At 42.9% G+C, this 24,153-nt stretch overlaps 1 protein-coding gene across 1 annotated transcript; it reads right to left on the bottom strand.

The window, feature by feature from the left end:
• Nucleotides 1–16,199: 16,199 nt before the first annotated feature.
• WNT8A (Wnt family member 8A) lies at nt 16,200–24,153 on the bottom strand. The gene is made up of 6 exons (XM_056811343.1): nt 23,886–24,153; nt 23,752–23,785; nt 23,045–23,183; nt 21,926–22,051; nt 20,992–21,134; nt 16,200–19,347 (listed from the first exon to the last, which is right to left on the bottom strand). The coding sequence occupies exons 1-6, from the start codon at nt 23,951–23,953 to the stop codon at nt 18,793–18,795; spliced, it is 1,065 nt and encodes a 354-aa protein (XP_056667321.1). The 5' UTR covers nt 23,954–24,153; the 3' UTR covers nt 16,200–18,792.

Here is a 24,153-nt window from a genome sequence, read left to right as displayed (position 1 = left end):
GTTTTTGTTTTTTAATCCTTACCTCCCATCTTAGCATCAATGTTTGTATTGGTTCTAAGGCAGAAGAGTGGTAAGGACGAGGCAATGGGAGTCAAGCCCAGGGTCACCCAGCTAGGAAGTGTCTGAGGCCAGTTTTGAACCAAGGACCTCCCATCTCTGGAACTGGCTCTCAATCCACTGAGCAACCCCATTGCCCCCATGAATTGGTTTTAAATGAGACGGAGTTACAAAAAGAAATCAGCTTCACTCTCTCTTCCAGAGACATCCAGGTCCAGTGGCTAGACAGAAATCAGGATGACTTTATGGCCCAGGGTGCAGTGGATGACTTTGGCATCTTTGATGACTGACTGAGTTCTAAGTGCTCCACAGTGTCTGCTTTACTTGCCTTTATGGCTGTTGGAATAAATTGTTCTCATCCTCCTGTTTGGTCAAGGGAAGTCTTCACATGCTTGGGGTAGACTTCCCCCTAATTCATCAACAAGTTTGAGGTTTGTCAGTCACATCTGCTGAGACAGTTTTACCAGGGTGTGGATGCTTCTCATGCTACCATTTTTTGGTACCCGCAGGTGAGAGTTGGGTGAGCAGCCCTGACAAAGGCTCTGCAAGCCCTCATAGCACAGGGGTGAGCCCTCTCTGAACATGCCCTACCAGAAAAAAGGAGAAGAGACTACCAGTGTGCTAGGTGGACACTCCTCTGCTGGATGGCATGGACGACAGGAACCTGAACAAAAGAAGGGTCATGGTTGGGCTGCAATCTGCAACATTGGAGGAAAATTTCCAAACCGATGAGACCACAAGTCCATTTGATCTCCCATATAGATATAAGAAGCATCAAAATCTGTCCTTGGTAGGCAAATGCTGTTGATTTGAGCATTTGAAGTCAGTTTATATAGAATAAGATTTCTTAAAGTTTTCAGAAACTTTCATTTAAATTAAGAAACTACTTTTCTGTTTTGCCCTGTTAATAATAATAATATTTATTATTATAATTAGACTAACAAACATTTATATGCCACTTACTATGTATCAGGCATTGGGATAAGCCCTTTATAATTAGATCTCAGTTGATAAATGTGTTTTGTTTTATCAGCTGTGGTTTCCTCAAATTAAAAGTATTTTCTGTGTCCCCCACCCCAATATTCCCTGACTTTTGTCAGTGATCTTTTGCCAAAACTTCACTATCTCTCTAGATTCCAACTTTCGCTTATTATAACATTACAAAAACCACTCCTTTTTGTGTATCAGAGCATAACTGAAACAAAATTTAAATAACTTCTCTTCCTTCTGGAACGTGAATTCCATTATATTCTTGGTGGTTATGATGTGTGCTGCTTATTATGGCTTTTCTGTAGACCTTGTGCCTCCGGGTTCATTATCTTTCACCTTAAACACCAACGTACAGATAAGTTGAGGCCGTGGAATTTTATTTTGGTGGAATCTTTCTCAGCTAAAAAAGAACTGTTAGATTCTCTGTTCTGTGATCTGTTTTAGTCTTCATTCTTTTTAGTGTTTGATGGAAATTAAGGCAACCTAAAATGGGCCTTGGGCAATATACAAGTCACAAAACTGATCATATACTTTAACTAAGCAATTTTGTTCTTAGAACTTGATCCTGAACATATAATGAAAGGTCCCAAGGAGTCCAGAGATGGAACAAAAGGTCTTATATTTGGTATATACCAAATATTCCTTGGTGGCAAAAAAAAAGGAAATAATCTCTGTATCCAATAATTGGAGAATGACTAATTATAGTATATTATGGTAATTAAATATTATAATTTGTTAAACTGTAAAAAAAAACACAGAACTATTAAATAGTCAGCAAAACCAAGTCTTTACTTAGGAAAGGGATAAGTCCCATATTTGGCCCTTTACTCAGAGTCTGGTGCTGCAACTTTTACAGGGTCTACACCCTGGACTCTGGGGACATTGTCCCTGGGAGTGACAATGCCCTAGATGATGACTCCTAGGAGCCATTAAAGTTGGGAAGCTTAAACACCTTTCTAGGGGAACATGGGGACTGAGGATGAGAGGGACAGCTGATTGACTTTATAATGGTAACAAAGGAAAATGAGGACTCCCAGACAGGAATAACAGTGATTGGATAATGCTTTACAATGGAAACAAAAGGGAAAGACCCAACTAGGGGCTTCTAGATTCTAAGTTGACAAAAAAAAAGAAGGAAGGAAGGAAATATTGTTGTTCAGCCATATTTTGTGACACCATTTGGGGTTTTCTTAGCAAAGATCCTGGAGTGGTTTGCCATTTTCTTCTTATTTTACAGAGGAAACTGGAGTAAACAGGGTTAATGACTTGCCCAGGGTCACACAGCTGGTAAGTATCTGAGGCCTTATTTGAACTCAGGAAGAGGAGTCTTCCTGACTCCAAGCTTTGCTAAAAGGCCACATTTTCTTGCTGATTCCAGGTCTACTGCTCTTTCTACTTCACCACCTCATAAAAATATGAAGAATAAAGAAAAATGTTTATGTATTTGAAACAATGCAAACTGAGACCAACAGAACCACAAATACATTTCCATCTATATTACTAAACTATTTTTTAACCCCTACTCTTTGTCTTAGAATCAATACTGTACATAGATTCCAAGGCAAAAGAGTGGTAAAGACTAGGTAATGGGGTTTAAGTGACTTGTCCAGAGTCACATAGCTAGGAAGTATCTGAAGTTAAATTTGAACCCAGGACCTTTCATCTTTATTTTATTTTATTTGGTTTTGTTTATTTGGTTTCTATTAATAACTTTTTTTATTTAATTAATTAATTTAGAATATTTTTCAATGGTTAAATGATTTGACCTTTCATCTTTAGGCCTGGCTCTCAATCCACTGAGCCACCTAGCTGCCATCTTATTTAAAAAACAAAAAACAAGGGGGCAGCTGGGTGGCTCAGTGGATTTAGCGTCAGGCCTAGAGACAGGAGGTCCTAGGTTCAAATTTGGCCTCAGACACTTCCCAGATGTGTGACCCTGGGCAAGTCACTTGACCCCCATTGTTTAGCCCTTACTACTCCTCTGCCTTGGAGCCAATACACAGGTAAGGGTTTAAAAAAAAACAAAACACACAGCTAACAACACTATAACTTCAGAGAGTGTAAAAGAGATGCAGAGTAAATGTGTTTTCTGTTTCTTAATTAGTTTGGTCCTACTTGAAAATTGGAAAGTATGAAATATAATACCCCTCTGTTTGTGTGGAATTAATTTTATTAGGTGCTTTTGTTGGTGATTATTGTTGTTGTTCTTCCTTCAATTATTTTGTTTATAATAAAAAAAAAAAAAGAAATGAGCCATAGGCATAAGAATAATAGGACAATCTCCTAAAACAATTAAGGATTATTTTTCTTCCAAATGCTGTAGCCAGGCTAAGATAATGGTGGGATCCATCAGAGGATAGACTGACCTTTGTAGACTTGAAAATTCCATCTGATCACAATTCAGTGAGATGCTAGTAAGTTTTCTCTAACCAATCTGAAATTTTCCCCAGGTTGAGAGCCTAGAGAGTCCCAGGATGAATAATGAGTCATAATAGAAAATTATATCAAATACCATGTCCTTCAGTTTCAGATACCGATTTGTTTCTCTTTTTCCATTTACTGCTCTCTTTTCTTTTCCTAAAAGCTTATAAAAATTGCAGGAAGAAATTAGGCTCCAAATACTTTTATGTTAAAGTTCCAAATAACCTTAAGGACCATTTGGTTCAAGGGTCTTTTTTTGTGTCCTGGACCCCTTTGGCCATCTGTGTACTTAAAAACATTATTCTGTAGGCTTCACGCCTACTGATCCCTTCTCAGAATAATGTTTTTAAGTACATAGAATAAAATATGCAATTTTACAAAAATATAGTTACTAATTATATTAAAATAGATTTTTAAAAATATTTTTTAAAGTTCACATCCTCTAGGTGAAGATCCCCTTCTGTAGTTCAGCTCTTTCATTTTACAGAGGAATGAGCTGAAGTACATCAAGGGACAGAGGTTTGCTCAAGATCACACAGCTAGAAGCAGAATCCAGACCCAAAATCAAGTCTCCTGTCTCCCAGTTCAATGTCTTTTCTTCTTTTTTTATTAAAAAATTTTAATCCTTACTTTATGTCTTAAAATCAATATTACAAATTGATTCCAAGACAGAAAGGCATTAAAGACTAGGCAATGGGGGTTAAGTGGCTTCCCCAGAGTCACATAGTTAGGAAGTGTCTAAAACATATTTGAACCCAGGACTCTCTATTGCCTAGTCCATCCTTTAAAAGAGGAGAGGTGAGGAGAGGAGAGGAGAGAAGAGGAGAGGACAGGAGGGGAGAGGAGAGGAGAGGACAGGACAGGACAGGACAGGACAGGACAGGACAGGAGAGGAAAGGAGAGGAGAGGAGAGGAGAGGAGAGGAGAGGAGAGGAGAGGACAGGACAGGACAGGACAGGACAGGACAGGACAGGACAGGACAGGACAGGACAGGACAGGAGAGGAGAGGAGAGGAGAGGAGAGGAGAGGAGAGGACAGGACAGGACAGGACAGGACAGGACAGGACAGGACAGGACAGGACAGGAGAGGACAGGACAGGAGAGGACAGGAGAGGAGAGGAGAGGACAGGAGAGGACAGGAGAGGACAGGACAGGAGAGGACAGGAGAGGAGAGGACAGGACAGGACAGGACAGGACAGGACAGGACAGGAGAGGAGAGGAGAGGAGAGGAGAGGAGAGGAGAGGAGAGGAGAGGAGAGGAGAGGACAGGACAGGACAGGAGAGGAGAGGAGAGGAGAGGAGAGGAGAGGAGAGGACAGGACAGGACAGGACAGGACAGGACAGGACAGGACAGGACAGGACAGGAGAGGAGAGGACAGGACAGGACAGGACAGGACAGGAGAGGAGAGGAGAGGACAGGAGAGGAGAGGACAGGACAGGAGAGGAGAGGAGAGGACAGGAGAGGAGAGGAGAGGAGAGGAGAGGAGAGGAGAGGAGAGGAGAGGACAGGACAGGACAGGACAGGACAGGACAGGACAGGACAGGAGAGGACAGGAGAGGAGAGGAGAGGAGAGGAGAGGACAGGACAGGACAGGACAGGACAGGACAGGACAGGACAGGACAGGACAGGAGAGGACAGGAGAGGACAGGAGGGGAGAGGAGAGGAGAGGAGAGGAGAGGAGGGGAGAGGACAGGAGGGGAGAGGAGAGGAGAGGAGAGGAGAGGAGGGGAGAGGAGAAAATGAGAGTTTTAATTCAAAATGGAAAATTATCCCCTGTTCTGCTCTGGCCCTCTTTTCTAGCTTTGTAACTCCAGCATTAGCCCCAGGACACTGGCAAGTAAGTGTGAGGAGGTGGGAGGGCAGAAGGGGGAGGACATTTGAGGGTGTGATATATCAGGTAAAGCTCCCTGCAATGCCAGCCTGTCGTTAACCTGTCATTTCCCTGCCAGAGTGTTCCCACATTCCTGTTTCTCCCTGGGCCTCTCATGTAAATCGATGGAATTGACCAACTGAGTTTGACCGTGACTGGCTTTGTTTTGCAAAACAAAATTGGTAAGCAGACCTCCTGCTGCCTGACTGAATGGTGCCATCAGCTCAATTCTAGGGGCTCACAAAGGCCTAGGAAATGAAACTTCAATTTCCTCCTTGCGTTAAAGAAATGCTTGCTTATCATACTGATTATGACCCTAAGCTTCTCAGAGTCAAAGTATTTTATTGCTTTTTTGTGAGCTGTAATAAAGCTCTTCCAACCCAGCCCCCCGCCCCAACCTGGAGAATTAAAAGACCCCAGAACCGACCAGATTAAATTATATTTCTTGAAAAAAATGACCAAATCTCCAAAGCCACTTTCTCTACTCCAACTGGCCTATCCTGGCTTATGAGCATCCCCCCCCCCAAAAAAAAAAACACCTAAAATTTGCTTTTTAACCAGATTTTTCTTAATTTATTTTTTTTCATATCTGAATGTGAATTTATTTTTTCCTTGGGTTATGCAAGTATTATCATGCAAAATATATTTCCATATTATTCATTTTTGTGAGTAATCTCACAAAACCCAAACCCTAAATCATATACCCAAATAAACACATGATAAATAATATATTTTCATTCTATTCCTATTTTAAAAGGTCTTTCTCTGGAGGTGGATATCATTCTTTTTCATAAGTCCCTCAAAATTATCTTGAATCATTGCATTGCTGTTAGCCAAGTCTATCACATTTGAACGTTCTACAATATTGCAGTTACTGAAAATGTATAACATTTTCCTGTAAATCAGGCTACTTTTATAAGCAGCCCTCCTCCCCTACCCACTCCTAGTGAGAAGCTTTCTTCCAAGGGTTTGGGGGGGCACGATCCTTTTGTTGCCTCTATGAACTTTGCTTCCCAGGCTCCTTAGGGTGAAGGACCCCACATTCATACCACCTACCTTCTGACCTAGATAGGAAAGAAGTTCCTGCCTCCAACTAGTGAGAAATCACTATCCTTACAATTGTCTTTATTTTTCAATCTTATTTATACTGATAAATCACAGATCTTTATAACATTCTCCCTCTAGCCCCCCCCCCAAAGAAAGGTGATAGAACAACTAGTGGTCTACATGCCTAGTCACCCATTTATTCTAAACACTTATGATGGTCATCTACACATAAATTGAGGGTGTTCTCATTAATAGGGAACAAACAGGCTTTCACAAATTACATCCATCAATGGTCAGTCTTTTATTATCATCAGGAAGACCAGAGTTCAGATTCAGCCTAGGTATTTCCTAGATGTGTGACCTTGGACAAGTCACTTAATCTCTAATTGCCTGACAAAAGGATTCACTGGGTCCACTGAAGAAGAAAATGGAAAACCACTCTAGTATCCTTGCCAGGAAAATCCTATAGATAGCTATTGTCATGGGATCATGAAGAGTTGGACATGACTAAACAACAAAATGTTATCTTTGACCTTTCACAATTGACTGAAAGATGGAAAAGGTGTAAGATTCCGTGGTAGTTCTCATTTGTTGATTATGAAAAAAAACATTTGAATTGATAAGGCAAAATGATGAATTTCAGGCTCTTTTACAACATGGTGTTTCCCATCTATATATCAAGATCATTCAGATTCCTTGGAAGATGTAAGCATAACCCTGTTTGATGATCTTCTGATGATAAATGTCAGGAAAAGTATAACTGATGGAGATATATGCTCACATGTGTGTGTGTGTATGTGTGAGAGAGAGAGAGAGACAGAGAGAGAATGAGAGAGGGATATACAGAGAGAGAGAGACAGAGATAGAGACAGAGACAGAAAGAGAGACAGAGAGAGAGAATGAGAGAGAGACATAGACAAAGAGAGAGAGACACAGAGAGAGAGAGAAAGAATGAGAGAGATGAGAGAGAGACAGAGACAAGGAGAGAGAGAATGTGAGAGAGACAGAGACAGAGAGAGAGACAGAGAGACAGAGAGAGAGAATGAGACAGACAGACAGACAGACAGAGACAGACAGAGACAGAGATAGAGAGAATCAGGCACAGAATCCATGTTAAGGAAGAATTTCCAATGCATTATAAAGTCCTCTCTTTGTGGATAGATGACATGGTTTTGCTTGTATTAACCTCAAGACATGGCAGAGCCTTCTGGAAGGAATCTGTAATCATATAAAGAAATTTGACCTATCCATCCTCCCAAGAAAGACCCCAGGAATGAAGAATATCTATTCCCCAGATTTCATCCTGCATCAGAATGAACAATATAGAGTGGGTCCAACCATGTGCATCTATAACACATAATTCAGCTAGACAATGATCTGGACTTCTTTGGAGATTTAGCTCAAATACCGGTTCCAGAAAAGCCTCTCCTGATTCCCATAGATACTAGTGCCTCAAACCTTCCCAGGACCAAACTGTCTTGTTTTTAATTTTCAATATATCTACATATCTGGATGTTGTTCTTCCAAATAGAATATGATATCCTTGAGGATAAAGACCATTTTACTTCTGATTTTGAATCCCCAGTGCTATAACAGTGCCTGGCACTCAGTGAGTGCTCAATTGATGTTTACTTCTTGGATTACTTAATAGTTCCTATTCTAAAGGAATCTACTATAAGATTGGAATTCACTTCAGTGAGTTTTTATTAAATTCCTACTATATATCAGGCACTGTATTAGGCCCTGGGGATAGAAGTGAAAAATGAAACAGCCTCTACAGTGTGAATTTGATATAAATTTGTAACCCTTTTTCCTCTTAGAAAGGAAAGCTCTGAAAATCTATTTTGGTTTCAGCCTCATCCTTTGACTGGGTGCACATGTGTACTGTGGGAAGATAAAGAGGTTACCAATTTAGAGCTGGGAGGGATCTGTTAGTTCATCTAATTTAACTCCTTCATATTACTGATGAAGAAACAAGTTCTGAGGTTGTTCAATAAATGACCTATATTCACCCAGATAGCAAGTGGCAGAGCTGAAATTTAAAAGTGGGTCCTATGATTTCACATCCAGGTGTTCTTACCACTCCACCATGCTCCTTCATACCTTTTTCTTATCCTCTAACCTATTTAATTCTGAAATTCCTTATTCCCATAAAGCTTCTTTTTTGATGCCTCTTGTAGCTTCCTGGTATCCAGAAAGATGCTTGCCTCTTGTCCCATGTGACTTGTGGTATCCTGAAGCCTGGCCTCTGACTTGGACTAAGGTCAAATCTGCCCAACCAGGGAGACCCAGAAGGAGTGATGTCACCAGGGTTATAAGTGAGGATCTGAGGAAGCAGGAGGGCTCTAGGTCTGGGGATTTGCTTGCTGGGGCAGCTAGCACAAGGTCCTAGAAGCATCGAGCTGGCCTTTTAACTTTTCCTGGAAGGAGAGCTCATAGGATCTCTCTTGGCTAGCAAATGGAGATGAGATGAGCACAAATTAAGATTAGCTAGGTGCAGCCATGTGACTAGGTGCCTCTCTCTCTTTCCAACTCACCTTCACTATCTAATAAATAATTACAAATTAATATACAGTCTCCAGAGAATTTTAATCCTAACACTACTCTTAAGAAGTCTATATTCCTCTAAGGAAAACATGTTTATGAATTACATTGTAAACTTCTTGAGGGCAGGGGCTGCTTTTTGCCTCTTTTTGTATCTACAGAACTTAGCATGATGCCTGGCACATAGTAGGCACTTAAACGTTTATTGATTTACAAGTAAATAAAAATACATCTTTAGTCCTTAGAAGTTCTATATCTCAATTGATACACTGAAAGTTGCATTCTCCAAAGCAAGGTTATCTCCATCTGTCCCTAAGGGATTTGGGAAAACATAAAAAGTAGTGGAATTCTTCTCTAAAGTTTTTAGCTCAAGCCCCCATTCTATTATGCTCTTCCTAATATCAATCCCCAGGAATTAGTGCCTCTGTGTCATTTAACATATTAGCATCAGTTGACTTTATAAATTCAATTTAAAACATTTTAATTTTCAGTTTTGAATTCTCTCCTTCTCTCTGGTTCCTCGTCCACTGTCTGAGAAGGCAAGAAATTTGATAACCATTATACATAGGTGGCCATACAATCTACATTGGTGAGAAAAATAAAGTGAAAGAAAATATGCTTCAATAAAGCAGAGAGAATTTTTCTTCATGAGTCCTTACGAATTGTTGTGGATCATTGTAATCAACTGGATGTTTACAAAAGGATATTTACTGAGAAGACAAAACAGGAACAGAAGTACAAACACTTCCTTCCCAACACCCATGTCACCTTGGTTCCTAAGAAGAGTGGGTTCAAACTTTTTTTTTTTAAACCCTTACTTTTGTCTTGGAATCAATACTGTGTATTGGTCCAAAGGTAGAAGAGTGGTAAGGGTTAGGCAATGGGGGTTAAGTGACTTGCCCAGGGTCACACATCTACGAAGTGGCTGAGGCCAGAACCCAGGACCTCCCATCTCTAGGTCTGGCTCTCAACCCAGATGCCCCCTGGGCTCAAACTTAAAGGAGTTCTTTAACATCATAATTATTTTGCCCAATTTTGCCCAATACCACAACATAACCAACAGATGTCATTCTCTTTCATCTCCGTTTTGACCCACTGCTATGGTGGTCTACACCAGGCTTTTCAAGACTTCCCCTGGCAGAAGGGGCAGATGAGAACGATTTGTAACAATGGCCAGGAAGTTGGCAGAAGCAGGCACTTTGGAGAGCTTAGAGCTTGCTTAGACGTGGAAGAAGCCAAGGGCATCCCCGACATCCCAGCCCATCACCAGTCATCCTGACTTTTGTCTTGCCACTGGACTTTGATGACTGGAAGAGAGACTGAAGCTGACTACTTTGTGCAACTGTGCTTCGCTTAAAGCCAATTTGTGTGAGAGTCCAAAGACATCGCTCCGTGGCATCATTTTGTTTCTCTTCAACACTAAGGACAACAACCAACCATGCTGGGCCAAAAAGATTTCTGGAGGCTCCAGTTCTCATCGGGCTTAAATACCTACAACGTCGGGTGTAAACTGCAGTCGAATCACTGGTGGCTCCTCTACCCTTTGGAAGCGGCTCAGGTCACAGCCTCATAGGTTCTGTCTCCAATATTCCACCTACGAAAAGAAAGAGAGAGAGAGAGAGGGAGAACAAAGTGCTTCAGCTTTATGTCCATTTGAGCAGGGAACGTAGGCTCTCTGGGCTCATTCTTTCTCTCCCCACCCAGAGCCTTACAAAGGTCTTTGCTTTTCTTGCTCACATTTAGCAAGGGGGGAAAAAAAGAAAGGCTCCCTTTGGCTAGTGAGTGCCTATTGAATGCAGGCCTCATTCCAGCTCAGCTGCCGAGCAGAAGTCTATTTCTTTAACATATGATTAGCGAAGCGGAATCCTGGAATACTTGGGCTCCATTCCACATCATCAGGCATTTCTAGAAACCGGTTCCCTGAGTCTCCCTATGCAGTTAGGCAGCAGCAAAAGCCATTTGCCCACATTCTGAGGATGGACCTCTCATTGGCTAAATTCCCTCTTACACTTTCCCTCCTCTTTAAAAACGGACCGAGCTCTGTAAATTGCCCGACGCACATTTCGAACACATCTGTCGGGCACCCCCAAACAGCATCGTTTTCTGGGCCCCGGGGAAGGCACAAGTATCGTCCCTTTACTTGTCTCCCCACTTCTATACAGGAGTCCATGTGGCATAGACAGATCTTCTACAGTGGCAGCAGGAGTAGTGGATACCACAAATGCCCCCACAGAGAATTAGACAGAGTCACCAGAAAAGGCTGTCTTGCCAAGTTCCTCAGAAATTACTGGTTGTTTGGCACTTGACAAAGTCCCTCTGAAGTTTGAAGTGGCCTTCCTCACTCCAAAGACAATAAGGGAATAGGAGACACCCTCAGTAGGCTGGGGCTGGAGGGCTGAGAACTGAATTCTAAGGAGGGGGCAGCTGGGTGGCTCAGTGGATGGAGAGCCAGGCTTGGAGGCTAGAAGACCTGGGTTCAAATGTGGGGAGTCGTGTGACCCTGGATAAGCCACTTACCCCTAATTGCCTAGCTCTTGTAGCTCTTCTGCCTTAAAACTGATTCAAAGACAGGAGGTGAGGCTTTAAGAAACTAAACCAAGAGGCAGCTGGGTAGCTCAGTGGATTGAGAGCTAGCCCTAGAGACGGGAGGTCCTAGGTTCAAATCTGGCCTCAGACACTTCCCAGCTGTGTGACCCCGGGCAAGTCACTTGACCCCCATTGCCTAGCCCTTACCACCCTTCTGCCTTGGAGCCAATACACAGTATTGACTCCAAGACGGAAGGTAAGGGTTTAAAAAAAAAAAAGAAACTAAACCAAACACTAAGGAGGTTAGACAAGTGGGAACATGGTGTGATCATGGAAACACTGATTTAGAGCTGAAAGAGACCTTAGGAATCATCTAGCCAATCTCCTCCTTCCTCCTTCCCCAACCCCCAATTTTATAGCTGAGGAAACTGGGTTACATGATCCATTTGGGGTCATAGAGACACAAAGTGGCCAAGCTAAGATTCGAACCCAAATCTTCTGATTCTTCAGTAAAAGCCTTTTTCCTTTGACAAGGGAAAATAACAGGATGAAAAGTTTCTTTTCTTTTCTTTTTTCCCCCCATACTTCCAAAAGAAAAGGAAACCTATCCTCTTATCTCTGAAGAAACCCTTGTGCCTAAAGAGCTTCCCAGACTGTTCCGTGCTCTCTCCTAGCTGGGATTAGGGACCTGGGATGGCCTAAAAGTCACTACCATCCCTCCCACCCCCACCCTTTGCTGAGAAACCAAACCGTCCTGGAGGAAACTCTTCCATGACGCCCTCGGTGCATAACTGGAGGCCGGACAAGACTTTTACGTGTCTTTCTCCCAGGGCACACCAGCATTTCTGCGCCATAGGGATCCAGGCAGATTTCCTCCTGCTCTCTGTACCAAATGACATTTCTCCCAGTGTGTTCAGGCTGTTGCAAGGGAAAGCCAGACAGAATTCAAAATGTACCCACAATAGGACAAAGGAGTTTAGCCTCAAGATAACAAGCTCAGATAAGCCCCAATAAATATAAGGTTCCTAAAAGGGAGGAGTTGAAGCTTAGGCTGAGTTTGGAAGGGAGTTAGGGAAGGGGAACTGCTGGATAGAAGCCCCTAAAAGTGAAAAAGGACAAGGCCTGTCCTAGGTTGTAATACAAAGAAGTCAGGAGGAGCTGGGACTTGAGCTGGGCTGGGGTTAGAGGGCTTTGAATGCAGAACTAAGGATTTTCATCATAGGAATATAAATTTAGAGCAAGAAGAGAACTTAGTGATCAACTACTCCAACTTTCCTCCAACTCCTTATTTTATAGATGAGGAAACTGAGGCCCCAAAAGGTTAAGTTACATCCTCAAGGTCATACAGGCACAGGGGAGTCAGGCTAATATTAGAACTCATTCTTCTAATTCTTCACTATATGGTTTTGGCGTTTGACAGGGAAAAATAACAGGATGGAAATAAATTTTTTAAGGAGATAGATTTTTCCCTTGCTGGCTCCTTCAATTTTTTTTTCCAGTTAGATGGAAATAAACATTTCTCCTATCCTCCATCTCCCGCAATGGCCTCTCCTTTTCTTGGGAGACTGGAAACAAATATAATATTACAGTTTTCCTGCTAGACCTGATCTGGAGTGTCTTAGCACTCTAGGTAATAGGATGTATATAGAGAGATAGATATAAATATAGACATGGATATATAGATATTTATATAGAATTATGTCTATGGATTTATAACATAGATGTATATATTTGTATATATGCATATATATGCACATTGTCTCAAAAGTCGATGCAGTTTTAAGCTACAGAAGCTGCACTAAGATTTATCAGACTAAAAATTGCACTAAGATTTATGGGACAACCTGTATAATGGACTGGAGAGCCTAGAGGTAGAGAAATCCCTTGTCTATTCCAACATGAAAATATTGTGGTGGAGTGGAAAGAGGTTTACTTGAAAGTCAAGATTCTCAAATTCTGTTCTTGCCTCTATTGCAAACAAGCTATCTGACCTTGAACAAGCCTTCTTGTATCCATCAGTTCTGGTTTTCTCCTCTCTAAAATGGAGGTCTTGATCTCCATAATACCTGAAATCTCTTCTAGGTCTCTATATACCCAAGTGCCTTCTGGCTCTAGAATTCAAGATTTTCCCACTAGGAGTTAATTTTTTTGTTTTTGTTTTCAATTTGTCTTTTTCCACTCTAGCTTTTTAGGCCAATGGTGTTATTCACAATGAGGAATTAAGAATGGTTTGGGTGTGGAATTGGAAACTTAGCCAGTTCTCAAGATCCCACTCTCCTTCATCTGTCCCCTCTAGCCCCACAAACTTACGTATGTGTACTCCTACTTGGGCTTTAATTCCCAAAGCTCTAGAGTTTCAAGGAAGACAATAAACCACAGCCTTTCCAACCATTCCAAAGAAAACCAGGTCCCCAACTTAACACATTCCCCCCCCTCCGCTCCCCACATAGACCCACAAACCACAAACTGCAGAGGATTCAACAAGGACACTTTGTCATGCTAAGGAATGCCTTTGCAAGTCAAAAGGCTGGTTTTCCCTTTTCTGGGATAGAGTTGGGAAATGACTCTTCCCATCCCAACTGGCTGGGTGACAGCATGTTGAACTGCATATGAAAAGGGGTGTTAGTGAGCAGATCAGAAGGGAAAGCAGAAGTCAAAGACTGACTCCATCACTGAGCTGTTTTACCCCAAGGAGCTCAGTGAAGCTCTCAGTCTCTCTCTCTCTCTGCCTTCTCCATCTATCCCATAAGAGGTCAACGAGCAACAAGGAGAAAACAACAGTACTGTTAGAGATGGGAGAATTAGTAAGAAACTTGGAGAAAATAAACTCTGGAACTAAGTGAGGAGATTCTCTTTCTGTCTTCTACACAAGCAGGACCACAACTCTCGAGACAACTCAGTGCAAATTATCTCCTCCTCTTCCTCAAGCCAAACAGACAGGCCAAGGTCTTCTTCTCTCTGGGGAAAGGGTGAAGGACTTTTCTTTACCGAGAAGAATGAGTCGAGTTCAAAGAGGGTCACTGGGAGGAGAGGAAGATAGGCAGAACTTCCCCCTCCTGACCTCTTGGTCTCCTTTTCTTTTAAAATACATTTTATTGATGCATTTTGGTCTTTTCATCACTGTCATTTCTAGGGGGAGGGAGGAACTCCTCCCCTTTCTAGATCAAACCCTCCCTTGGGGCAAAGACACTATTGAGCAAAATCATCAGATGTGGTGACTACCTTCAGCAATGTACACAACAGTCTAACCCAATAGTTTCTCTTCAATGTTATAGGGAAAGAGGTGTAGGCATCATCTTCTCTTTTCTGAGATCTTTACTGGCTTTCCAGTTGTATTACTCAGAGTCCACTTCCTTTTAGTGAGATTTTCAATTACATAGTTGTTGTCATTTTCTATACTGTGGTTTTGGCTCTATTTATTTGTTTGGGTATGCTTTCAATCAAGCAACTATTTAGAACCAGAAGGGAACTTAGAGTGGAGAAAGCCCTGGAGTCAGGAAGACTGGAGTTCAAATCCAGTTCTCAGACACTTATTAGCTATGTGACCCTGGGCAAGTCACTTAACCACTGCTTGCCAGAGTTTCCTCATCTTTAAATGGGGTTAATAAAATTAACTACTGCCAGGGTTGTTGTGAGGATCAAATGAGGTATTATTTGGAAAGCACTTTGCAAACCTTAAAACTCTTTCTTAGTGTTAGCTGTTAGTATTATTGTTAAATCTAACCTCCTGGATTTACAGAAAAGGAAAATCAATAAGCATTTATTAGTTCCCCACTATGTGCCAGATGCTGTTACTCTGCTACAGCTGGGGACACAAAGACAAAGAAAAAAATGGTTCATGACTTCAAAGAACTTTACATTCTATCAGTCTATCTTTTCTGAATTCCTCATCCTAGTCATTTCTGATTGTCCAGCAATATGCCATTACAGTTTATTCAATCCTTCTCATCAGTGGGCACCTACTTTGTTTTCAGGTCTCTAATAACATGAAGAATATGGTTATGCATTTTTTGTTTTACCTCTTGGTTCCATTTCCAATGTATTGTCTTTCGGACAAAGGGATGTGGTGAGTGGGGGGGGGGGGGTGAGGTGTAATGATCTCACTGTCCCCACTCAGAGCACAGAATGTGATATTTAGACACATTGGAGTTTTATTGTTCTGGGACATTATAGTGGATCAACTTGTTAAAAATGACCCAACAGGAAGGGGTAGGGGTGGGGGGGCAATAGGGGGGTGAAACCACTAATGAATTTGAATAATGATGGGATGTGATGGAATGAATCCCTGACACAGAAGTGATGGATGGAGAGAAATCAGAATTTCTTTTGTTTCCTGGCCCAGAGTTAATCTGGAAGAGACCGATTAATGTGATTGATTGCATCCAAGGAACAAGATGGATGGGGTAGAAGAGATATTGCCTTGGAAGCTATGGCAAGGGAAATGTGAATTTTCTAATTTCCTTGGAAGTTTTACAGACAGTTTAGGGATTTCTCCTGGTCTCTGGATTCATTTTTTTTAACAGTTGGTTTCCCCTCAGATGGCTCTTTGTAGGGTGGAGGATATGGTGATGGTGATGAATAACCAGTCCCCAAAACAGTCCCTTTGAGGGGGAAGAGAGGTGAAAAATCTGCTTAGGACATGAACTAGTTCTTTGCTCAAAGAAGAGGATTAAAGAACTAAAATAGAAAATCTAGCCAGCGGAGCTCAATTACCCAATAAACATTTATTGAGAATCTGGTGCTGATTGTCTGAGGTGATGACTTGTTGGCATCTAAGAGCCAGGCTTATGCATACATCTATGGATGGAGTCCTTAGGAGGTCACCTCCAATTAGAACAGATCCCATTCCCTTCAAAAGCATTCTTCCTCTTCATCAGGCTGGGCCTCAGTTTTCTCATCAGTGAAATGGATGATGCTACAGAAACTATTGTTTCCAGTTTCCCACTTAACTTTGTGGATCATTAGGAAGCAGAACCAGAAGCTGAGGGTTTGGAGAGAAGTTTCCATGTTGCTTAGTGGTCCAAGAATGGTCCAGACAGAAATATGCTACCCCGTCATCCTTACTCTCTAAGAATTCATTATTATTTAGTTTAATTCAATGAACCTACTAAATGCAAAATACTTTGCTAGGGCTGGGAATATATTTTAAAAACAAACCCTAAAACTCAAATCTTCTTTCTGTAAGAAATTACTTTCTATTAGAGCTAAACAGCATGTGCACAACTAAAAAATGTATAAGAATATTTTATTATAAGTTGTCCTTGTTGTTACTCATGTGCACATGCTGTTTTGTCCTTGTATGTTACTTGTAGGTTTTACAAGGAGTATGTATTATAAATGTTTATATTTTAATTGTGTATGTGTTGTTTTATTGTATGTTAACTGTAAACATGCTGTTTCATCCTTATATGTTACTTGTATGAAGGGCAATTTAAAGTGCTGAGCTTTTTTTGTTTTTATATTACTGGCCCCCTTCTTAAAACATTTCCACATTTAGGTGGGAATTAGCATTTTCCCACTCCTACCCTACCCTTTCCCTTATTCTATTGTAATATGGAATAAATACTATGTTCCTATTTTTCTGCTAGATCTGATCCATGCAATATCTCAGAATCCTCTGTTCTCCCAAGATTCTGGGTTGGAGACTAAAATGTATCATGACAGTTCTGGGCTGGTCCTGATTAGTTGCCTTTTTCTTTCCCCCTAAGAACTCAATTTGGATTGATTGTACTTTCACTGGGAGAGGGGCACTTTTGAGGCATTTCCTGAACTGGCTGATGAATGTCTCACTCATCCACCCAATATTTATTGAATTCCTGCCATAAACTATGAGGATCCTTACTTAGACCCTAGGTCTACCTAGGGAGGAGAGACTCCAATCAGCAGATATTAATTGCACCACCAGGGGCCATTCTTTTCAGTAAAAAATCTCTCTCTTCTTTCCCCATCATGAAGTAATCCAAGAATAGAGCAAGACAGGGAAGACAAAACAGAGAAATGTTGAATCCACAACCATCAGAATCTTCCTACCTGGCACCCAAGAGCCAAACTTGTACACTGGAGCCCCTAGAATGTCAAACATGCTTCAGGTTCAAAAGGCTTCTGTGGGAGCCTGCCTCTGTGGTCCTTTCCAGTTCCATATCTATGATCCTCACCAATGGGAACAGATTTCACCCCCTTCTATGGAGTCCTTTCTGCTTTTTGTTATCCAGAGGCACCAGTTTTCTCATCTGGATGAAATGGGTATTATTGTAAGAAGAGAAGAGACTCCTATTTCCACTTTCCCCCATTGTCCATGTGAATCAGAGGGAAACAGAGGCAGGATTGTCCCTGCCATCTCTGCTCATAAAGCTCTCAAAGGAAGGGGGAAAAATCTGTTTGAATTGATTTGCTTAAAAGCATTTATTAGAAAACAAGGTCTGACATTTCCATCTAGAGAAAGAACAAGAGAGAAAGGGTGCCCAGCACCCCAAGAGATATGCTAATCCTAGGAGGTATCCTAGATGGGAGAGCACTGGGGTACACTGTGGCCACCAATTCTCCATCTGTGGACCGGCGATACTGCCATAGTCTAGGATAGCCCAGATGAGTGATGGGCTGGGCTTAGGTTGAGCTGAGTTGGGTCCACTTCTGCCTTGCTCCACCTTTCATACCACCCTCTCAAGGATTGTTTGTGTAGAGGCACCTTTCTCAACCTAAAGTGCAAGTTCCCATTAACAAAATAAAATAAAATCCCCCAAAGATGGAAACCCTCCCCAACATTGTTCTTGGTCTCAGCACTCTATGTAATCTTTGTGACTACTTAGGTGACAAGTTCAGGGTGGCTTCAGTGGTCAATATAGTATGCCCTTCCCCTTGCATCCCTGAGCTCTTGGGACACAGTACAGAGTTGCCCCTTAGGAAGTCTGCTTGGATCTTCACCTTATCTGGAGCTTCCTCAGTAAAGGGGCAGAGAAAAAGGGGTAGCCATTATGTTGTCTAGCAAGTATAGAATTTTGTCCAAGGCACACTTAGTCTACCAACAGGGTAGAATGTGATCTGGATCAGGGTGTCTGGACCACTGGGAAAATTTGACACTGGCCTGTGGCCCTAATAAAGGAAATCTCTCTGGCTCCACAAAGGGAGAGATGTCCTTACTACTAAGATTTCAAGGGTTCAGTAGGAGGTGGTTCCTTTGCAGGAAGACAGACCATAACTCTCTTCCCTGTACAACTATCCCTGAACCCTGACCTTTGATCTCTGCCCTGGCTACCATCATCTACCTGTCCTCTTCTCCAAGAAGGACATTCCCATTCCCCTTTGGGTTCTCAGATCCCACTATGGTGGGGAAAGGGAGTTTAGCTGGCACTGGAACTGCCCTTGGCCCGAGCTCGAGAGCTTCCTGGAGCTCGGGTGCAGTAGTACTTGGTCACTACTTGCCAGCACTGGTCACACCTAACTGTGCAGCACCACTGAAACTTGCAATTGCAGCTGTTGACAGCCTCTGTCCTCCTCTCTTCCACTCGAAGTCCACAGTCCATACACAGGCGCGCACAGTTGCGCCGCTCCCACTGGGACAGATTGCGGCCACTCTGCAAGCACTCCCGGCCCTCAGTCCCGTAGATGCCCAGGCTGGAGTTATGGATACAGTAGTCAGGGGACTCCTCCAGGAAAATCAGCTCAGCCTCGGCATTGGGATGAAAGGCCTCTGCTGGGGCCCACCGGCTCTCAGCACTGTTCCCAGCCCGGAGCCGCTGCTTATCCATCTCTATCTTCAAGGCCTGGTTGTACTTGGCCTTCAGGTAATCCCCCATCTCACGGAAGTCAGCTAGCTGCAGCCAACAAGTCTGGATGCTACAGCTACCTGAGATGCCATGACATTTACAGGTCCTCTTCATGGTAGCCCTTACAGCCTAATTAGAGAATAGCTCTGGTTAGAGGGAGATCTAGGGAGGGAGCTTAAACCAAGGAACTCTCTAGAATGAATAAATGTTACCAGAAGTCAAGAAATTTGGACTCCAGGGGCAGCTCAGTCAATGGAGAGCCAGGCCTGGAGAAGGGAGGTCCTGGATTCAAATATGACCTTAGATACTTCCTAGATGTGAGATCCTGGGCAAGCCACTTAACCCCAATTGCCTAACCCTTGTCACTCTTTTGCCTTGGAACTGATACTTAGCATCAATTCTAAAATAAAAGGTAAAGAAAAAAGAAAGAGAGAGAAAAGGAAGGAAAGAAAGAAGAAAAGAAGGAAGGAAGAAATAAAGGAAGGAAGGAAGGAAGGAAGGAAGGAAGGAAGGAAGGAAGAAGAAAGAAAGAAAGAAAGAAAGAAAGAAAGAAAGAAAGAAAGAAAGAAAGAAAGAAAGAAAGAAAGGAAGAAATAAAGGAAGAAATAAAGGAAGGAAGGAAGGAAGAAAGGAAGGAAGAAAGAAAGAAAGAAAGAAAGAAAGAAAGAAAGAAAGAAAGAAAGAAAGAAAGAAAGAAAGAAAGAAAGAAAGAAAGAAAGAAAGAAAGAAAGAAAGAAAGAAAGAAAGAAAGAAAGAAAGAAAGAAAGAAAGAAAGAAAGAAAGAAAGAAAGAAAGAAAGAAAGAAAGAAAGAAAGAAAGAAAGAAAGAAAGAAAGAAAGAAAGAAAGAAAGAAAGAAAGAAAGAAAGAAAGAAAGAAAGAAAGAAAGAAAGAAAGAAAGAAAGGAAGGAAGGAAGGAAGGAAGGAAGGAAGAAAGGAAGGAAGGAAGGAAGGAAGGAAGGAAGGCAGGAAGGCAGGAAGGAAGGAAGGAAGGAAGGAAGGAAGGAAGGAAGGAAGGAAGGAAGGAAGGAAGGAAGGAAGGAAGGAAGAATGAAAGACAGAAAGTAGAAAGACAGAAAGAAGAAAGGGGGGGGAGGGAGGGAGGGAGGGAAGGAGAGACAGATAGAAAGACACCTGGACTCTGTGACCATGGGGAGATATAATGATATTGCAGGTCTTTCCAACTGATAGGAACCAGCTAATTATTGTAGGAGAAGTGTAGGTAACTTGAATCAGGTAAACTAAGGTGAATCATTACATATACCATTGAAAGTCTCAGTTTTATAAAAGACCTTGGCCTACCTAATGGACACCTGGCTCCTGTCAATTGGAATTGGACATGGTAAATTGGGTCAGTTTAATATTAAATGGGGGCTGAGGGGTCAGGGGTGTATTGACAACCCAGAGTATCAGCATTCACATTCAGATTTATTAGGCATTATCTTTATAATAAGCAGCACTTTGCCTCAGAGGCTGTTGTCTATATTCTCCAAGTGGATTTCATTGAGATTCTAAGAGTGAGCCACAGAAGGTCCCTGTCTGCTAAAGCAGGCTTTTTAAACCCAGGGTGGCTCCTCCACAACCTGCTCACACTCTTCCCCCTCCCAGGACTGATCCTATTGAGCACATTGTGATCCTGTCAACCTCCCGCCTCTCCCTCTACCCTGCTTCATAAGCTCTATTTCATTCTCATTCCCTCCAGAAAACCCCGCCCCGTTAAGGCCAGAGAGAGGATGATGACCCCAAGAGACCTGTCACTTGGTTCAGGTACACACCAGCCTGCCTGCCCGGTTGTTGTGCAGATTCATCAAAGCTCTGGCATCCTTGCCCTTCTCCAGACCATCCACAAAGAGTTTGGAGATTCTCTCCCCAAACTCTACATTGTCACTGCATCCTCCCCAGATCCAGCCATGGCCACCTGTAGGCAAGGGAAGACCGAGGAGGGTGTTAGCCCAGAAGATCAGTCAAGAAATTAGGGTGAAGACTATTTTCAAATTTTCCCTTTGTAGTTCCAAGTGCCCAGCACAGAGCAGGCACTTAATGAAGTGCTCATTGATCAGTCAAGTTGAAAATTAGCTTCCTTTTAGAATGGAACACTGTAGTCCTGCTTGGGGATAAGTGGGGGGCAGGGGGAGCCACAGCCAAAAGAGAAAAAGCACAACAGAGTGGGGAAGAAATGACCCTGAGCCTGGAAGGAGGCTGATTACTACAGGGGGGAGGGGTGCTAAGTGACAGTAGATTGAGAGCCAGACCTAGAAATAAGAGATCCTGGGTTCAAATCTGACCTCAGATAGCTGCGTGATCCTGAGCAAGTCTCTTAATCCACACTTCCTAGCTCTTACCACTCTTCTGCTTTAGAATCCATAGACAGTATTGATTAAGCTAAGGTTTTTGTTTTTTTTTTAAAGGAGCCACTGGATATCTCATGAATAAAACAGAAGGCAGAGAATGGGGTTAAGGAAGAAGTTAGGGATCTGTTAGAGTCTTGCAAAAGCTTAGGAATGCGCATGAACCATAGCTAGATCACAGTCTAAGCCCCAAAATTCCAGGTCTTCTGGCTCACTTTCAGTCCTATCCTTCCCTAACTATTTCATCCAGCTTTTCAGCTCTATGGATTTAGGGTGGGGCAGGAATTGGGAGATGCTCCATCCACACTTTCCTGTTTGCTCCCCACTCCCTGCCCTTGTTCTCTCTCCACACCAGACTCACCAGTTTTTCCATTGTTGGACTCATCACAGCTGCAGTTCTCAAAATCCCCCATGCTACAGTTCTTGGTGATGGTATACATAACCCCTGCAGAGCTGATGGCATGGATGAAAGATGTCTCCCTAGTAGCTTTGGAACAGGGAGAGTTACAAAGAGTATGTTACTGAAGACAGAAGAAGCCCCCACCTCATCAAGGTGACTGATAGCCTGCTGAGGAAAGCTGACCCTGCAGACCTGAAATCAGGTGTTTAGGAGGTGCTTTTCAGCTCAAGGATCCAAAGTGTGTTTGCTGCTGTTTCATCCAACCCAGGTATGATGGTCACACAAGGAGAAACTGAGGCTTATAAAAGCATATGTGACCCTGGGGAAATAAGAGACTGCTGCCCTGAAGTGGTACAGGGGGAAAAATACAGAAAAACGCTGGATTTGGAATCATGGAATCCAGCTTAAAATTCCAGCTCTGCTATTTATTACTTCTATGCCTTTGGAGAAGTCAGACGAGGAGGTTAGATTAGAAGACCTCTAAATTCCCTTTTAGCTCTATAATCTATGGCCCCAGCTCTGATTAGTGAAGAATATTATTGGTGTAAGAAATAAGAATGCTGAGTGCAAATTTCACCTTGGACACTCATACCTTTGTGACCCCATACAAGTCACTTTCTAACCTCTTTCAGTCTCAATTTCCTCATCTGTAAAATGGGGATAGGAATAAGCATCTCCCCTCCCAGAGTTCCTGGGAGGGTCAAATGAGATAATGTATGTTGAGAATCTTGCTAATTTTAGTGCAATACACAAATGTGAGCTATTATTATGATTACACATCTGAGAACTCAGGAAGAGAAAGCAACTCTGCAGCATAACTCCTCACTTATTAATCAGGTCCTCTCCATTCCATTCCCTGCCCCCCAGGTTCCAGGGAGAGAGGGCATTCATTCTTTCTTTCCCATTGCATTTACTCCAGAAGATCCCCCCAAATATTTTTAATATGTCAGCATGACGCTGGAGGACATTTATGTAAAAATACACCTGTACACCCACAGATGTGCATAGATGCCCATCAACACAGATAGAAGTGGAGGGCTACAATGAGGCAGGTGCAGACAGTGGCAGACACAGACTTACCGCTCCTCAGTCGGTTGTGAGTAGAGATCTGCAGGGCGCTCTCCGGGCAGTTCCAGCGCTCCCACGCAAACTGGAACTTACATTCCTCGATGCCACTCTGGGCACCCAGAGCTACACTGGTTGTGTAAGTTAGATAGGCCTGGGAGTGGAGAGGAAGGACTTGGAACTTCTAAGACTTGTTCTGGGAGTCCCCAGCTCCTGGCTTCTGGGGGTGAGGGGCATAAGGGAGCAGGAGCTGAAATGACATCTCCAGGGGCAGGGGGCTCTGATCACAATATTCTTGCTATGGGAATAATCACGCTCCGCCACGGCCAGGGATGGGAGTAGGGGGTGGCCACTGCCCCCCCCCCCCAGACTCCCTTCCCTCTCTTCCTCCCTCAAAACAAAAACAAAAACCTCAGGGGCTTGAGGGGAGAGAGAGAACTTGTCTACTTCAGTTTTCTCCGATGTATCTCCATCGACTATACTCACTTGCCTCATTCTTCATCTTAGCCTCCAAGGGCTGGGCATGTCTTCTTTTTCATTCCGCCCCCTTCCCAAGAAACCCAAACGTCGTGCCATCTCTCCGAATTTACTTTAGGCAAATTTAACCCAACTTAGGACAAACAACAAGATAAGGGTATAAACAAACCCACAGTTGTGCCTCGTACATTTGCATGCGCGGGCACAGACATGACATATAGACACTGACGCAAAGAGTGTCCTACCTTGGGCCCTGTCATCAGGAAATTGTTCACTGACCTAGAGCGAAGGGGGAAACATGAGCCATGAATGTGAATGAATGGAAGGAGAACTGGGAAGGAGGAACCTCTGAGGCAGAAGCTGAGGAGGGAAGACTTACCACGCAGAGGTCGTGAGAATGGCATAGCAAATGCCCACAGCTACTCGAAGGAGAAGGTGCTCATTCATGGCTCTGCCCTTCTGGGTCCTTCTTGGACCTCAGCCCCCAGGATCCCCGGGGGAGCGCCAGCCTAGAAGGTGAGGGATGAAGGGACTGCCCGCTGGCCTTCAGGGAGTAGAACTCAAGGGAGACCTTGCTATTTATAGGGGAAATTTTTAAGCAGCCCGGGGAGGTGGGGGGAGAAACGTACGCCAGCTAGCCCAGTGAC

Source organism: Monodelphis domestica, chromosome 1 (genome assembly GCF_027887165.1).
Source record: "Monodelphis domestica isolate mMonDom1 chromosome 1, mMonDom1.pri, whole genome shotgun sequence".
Taxonomy (NCBI): Eukaryota; Metazoa; Chordata; class Mammalia; order Didelphimorphia; family Didelphidae; genus Monodelphis; species Monodelphis domestica.
The sequence above is the reverse complement of the archived record's forward strand: the minus strand, read 5'-3'. Positions and strand labels throughout refer to the sequence as shown.

What these genes read in the sequence shown, in the direction of transcription:
- WNT8A (XM_056811343.1), bottom strand. Translation starts at nt 23,953, where the DNA reads ATGAATGAGCACCTTCTCCTTCGAGTAGCTGTGGGCATTTGCTATGCC. An exon ending in GTCCAACAATGGAAAAACTG is followed by an intron (nt 21,135 to 21,925) that starts GTGAGTCTGGTG and finishes CCTTGCCTACAG; the next exon opens with GTGGCCATGGCTGGATCTGG. An exon ending in ACAACCGGGCAGGCAGGCTG is followed by an intron (nt 19,348 to 20,991) that starts GTGTGTACCTGA and finishes TTCTCTAATTAG; the next exon opens with GCTGTAAGGGCTACCATGAA.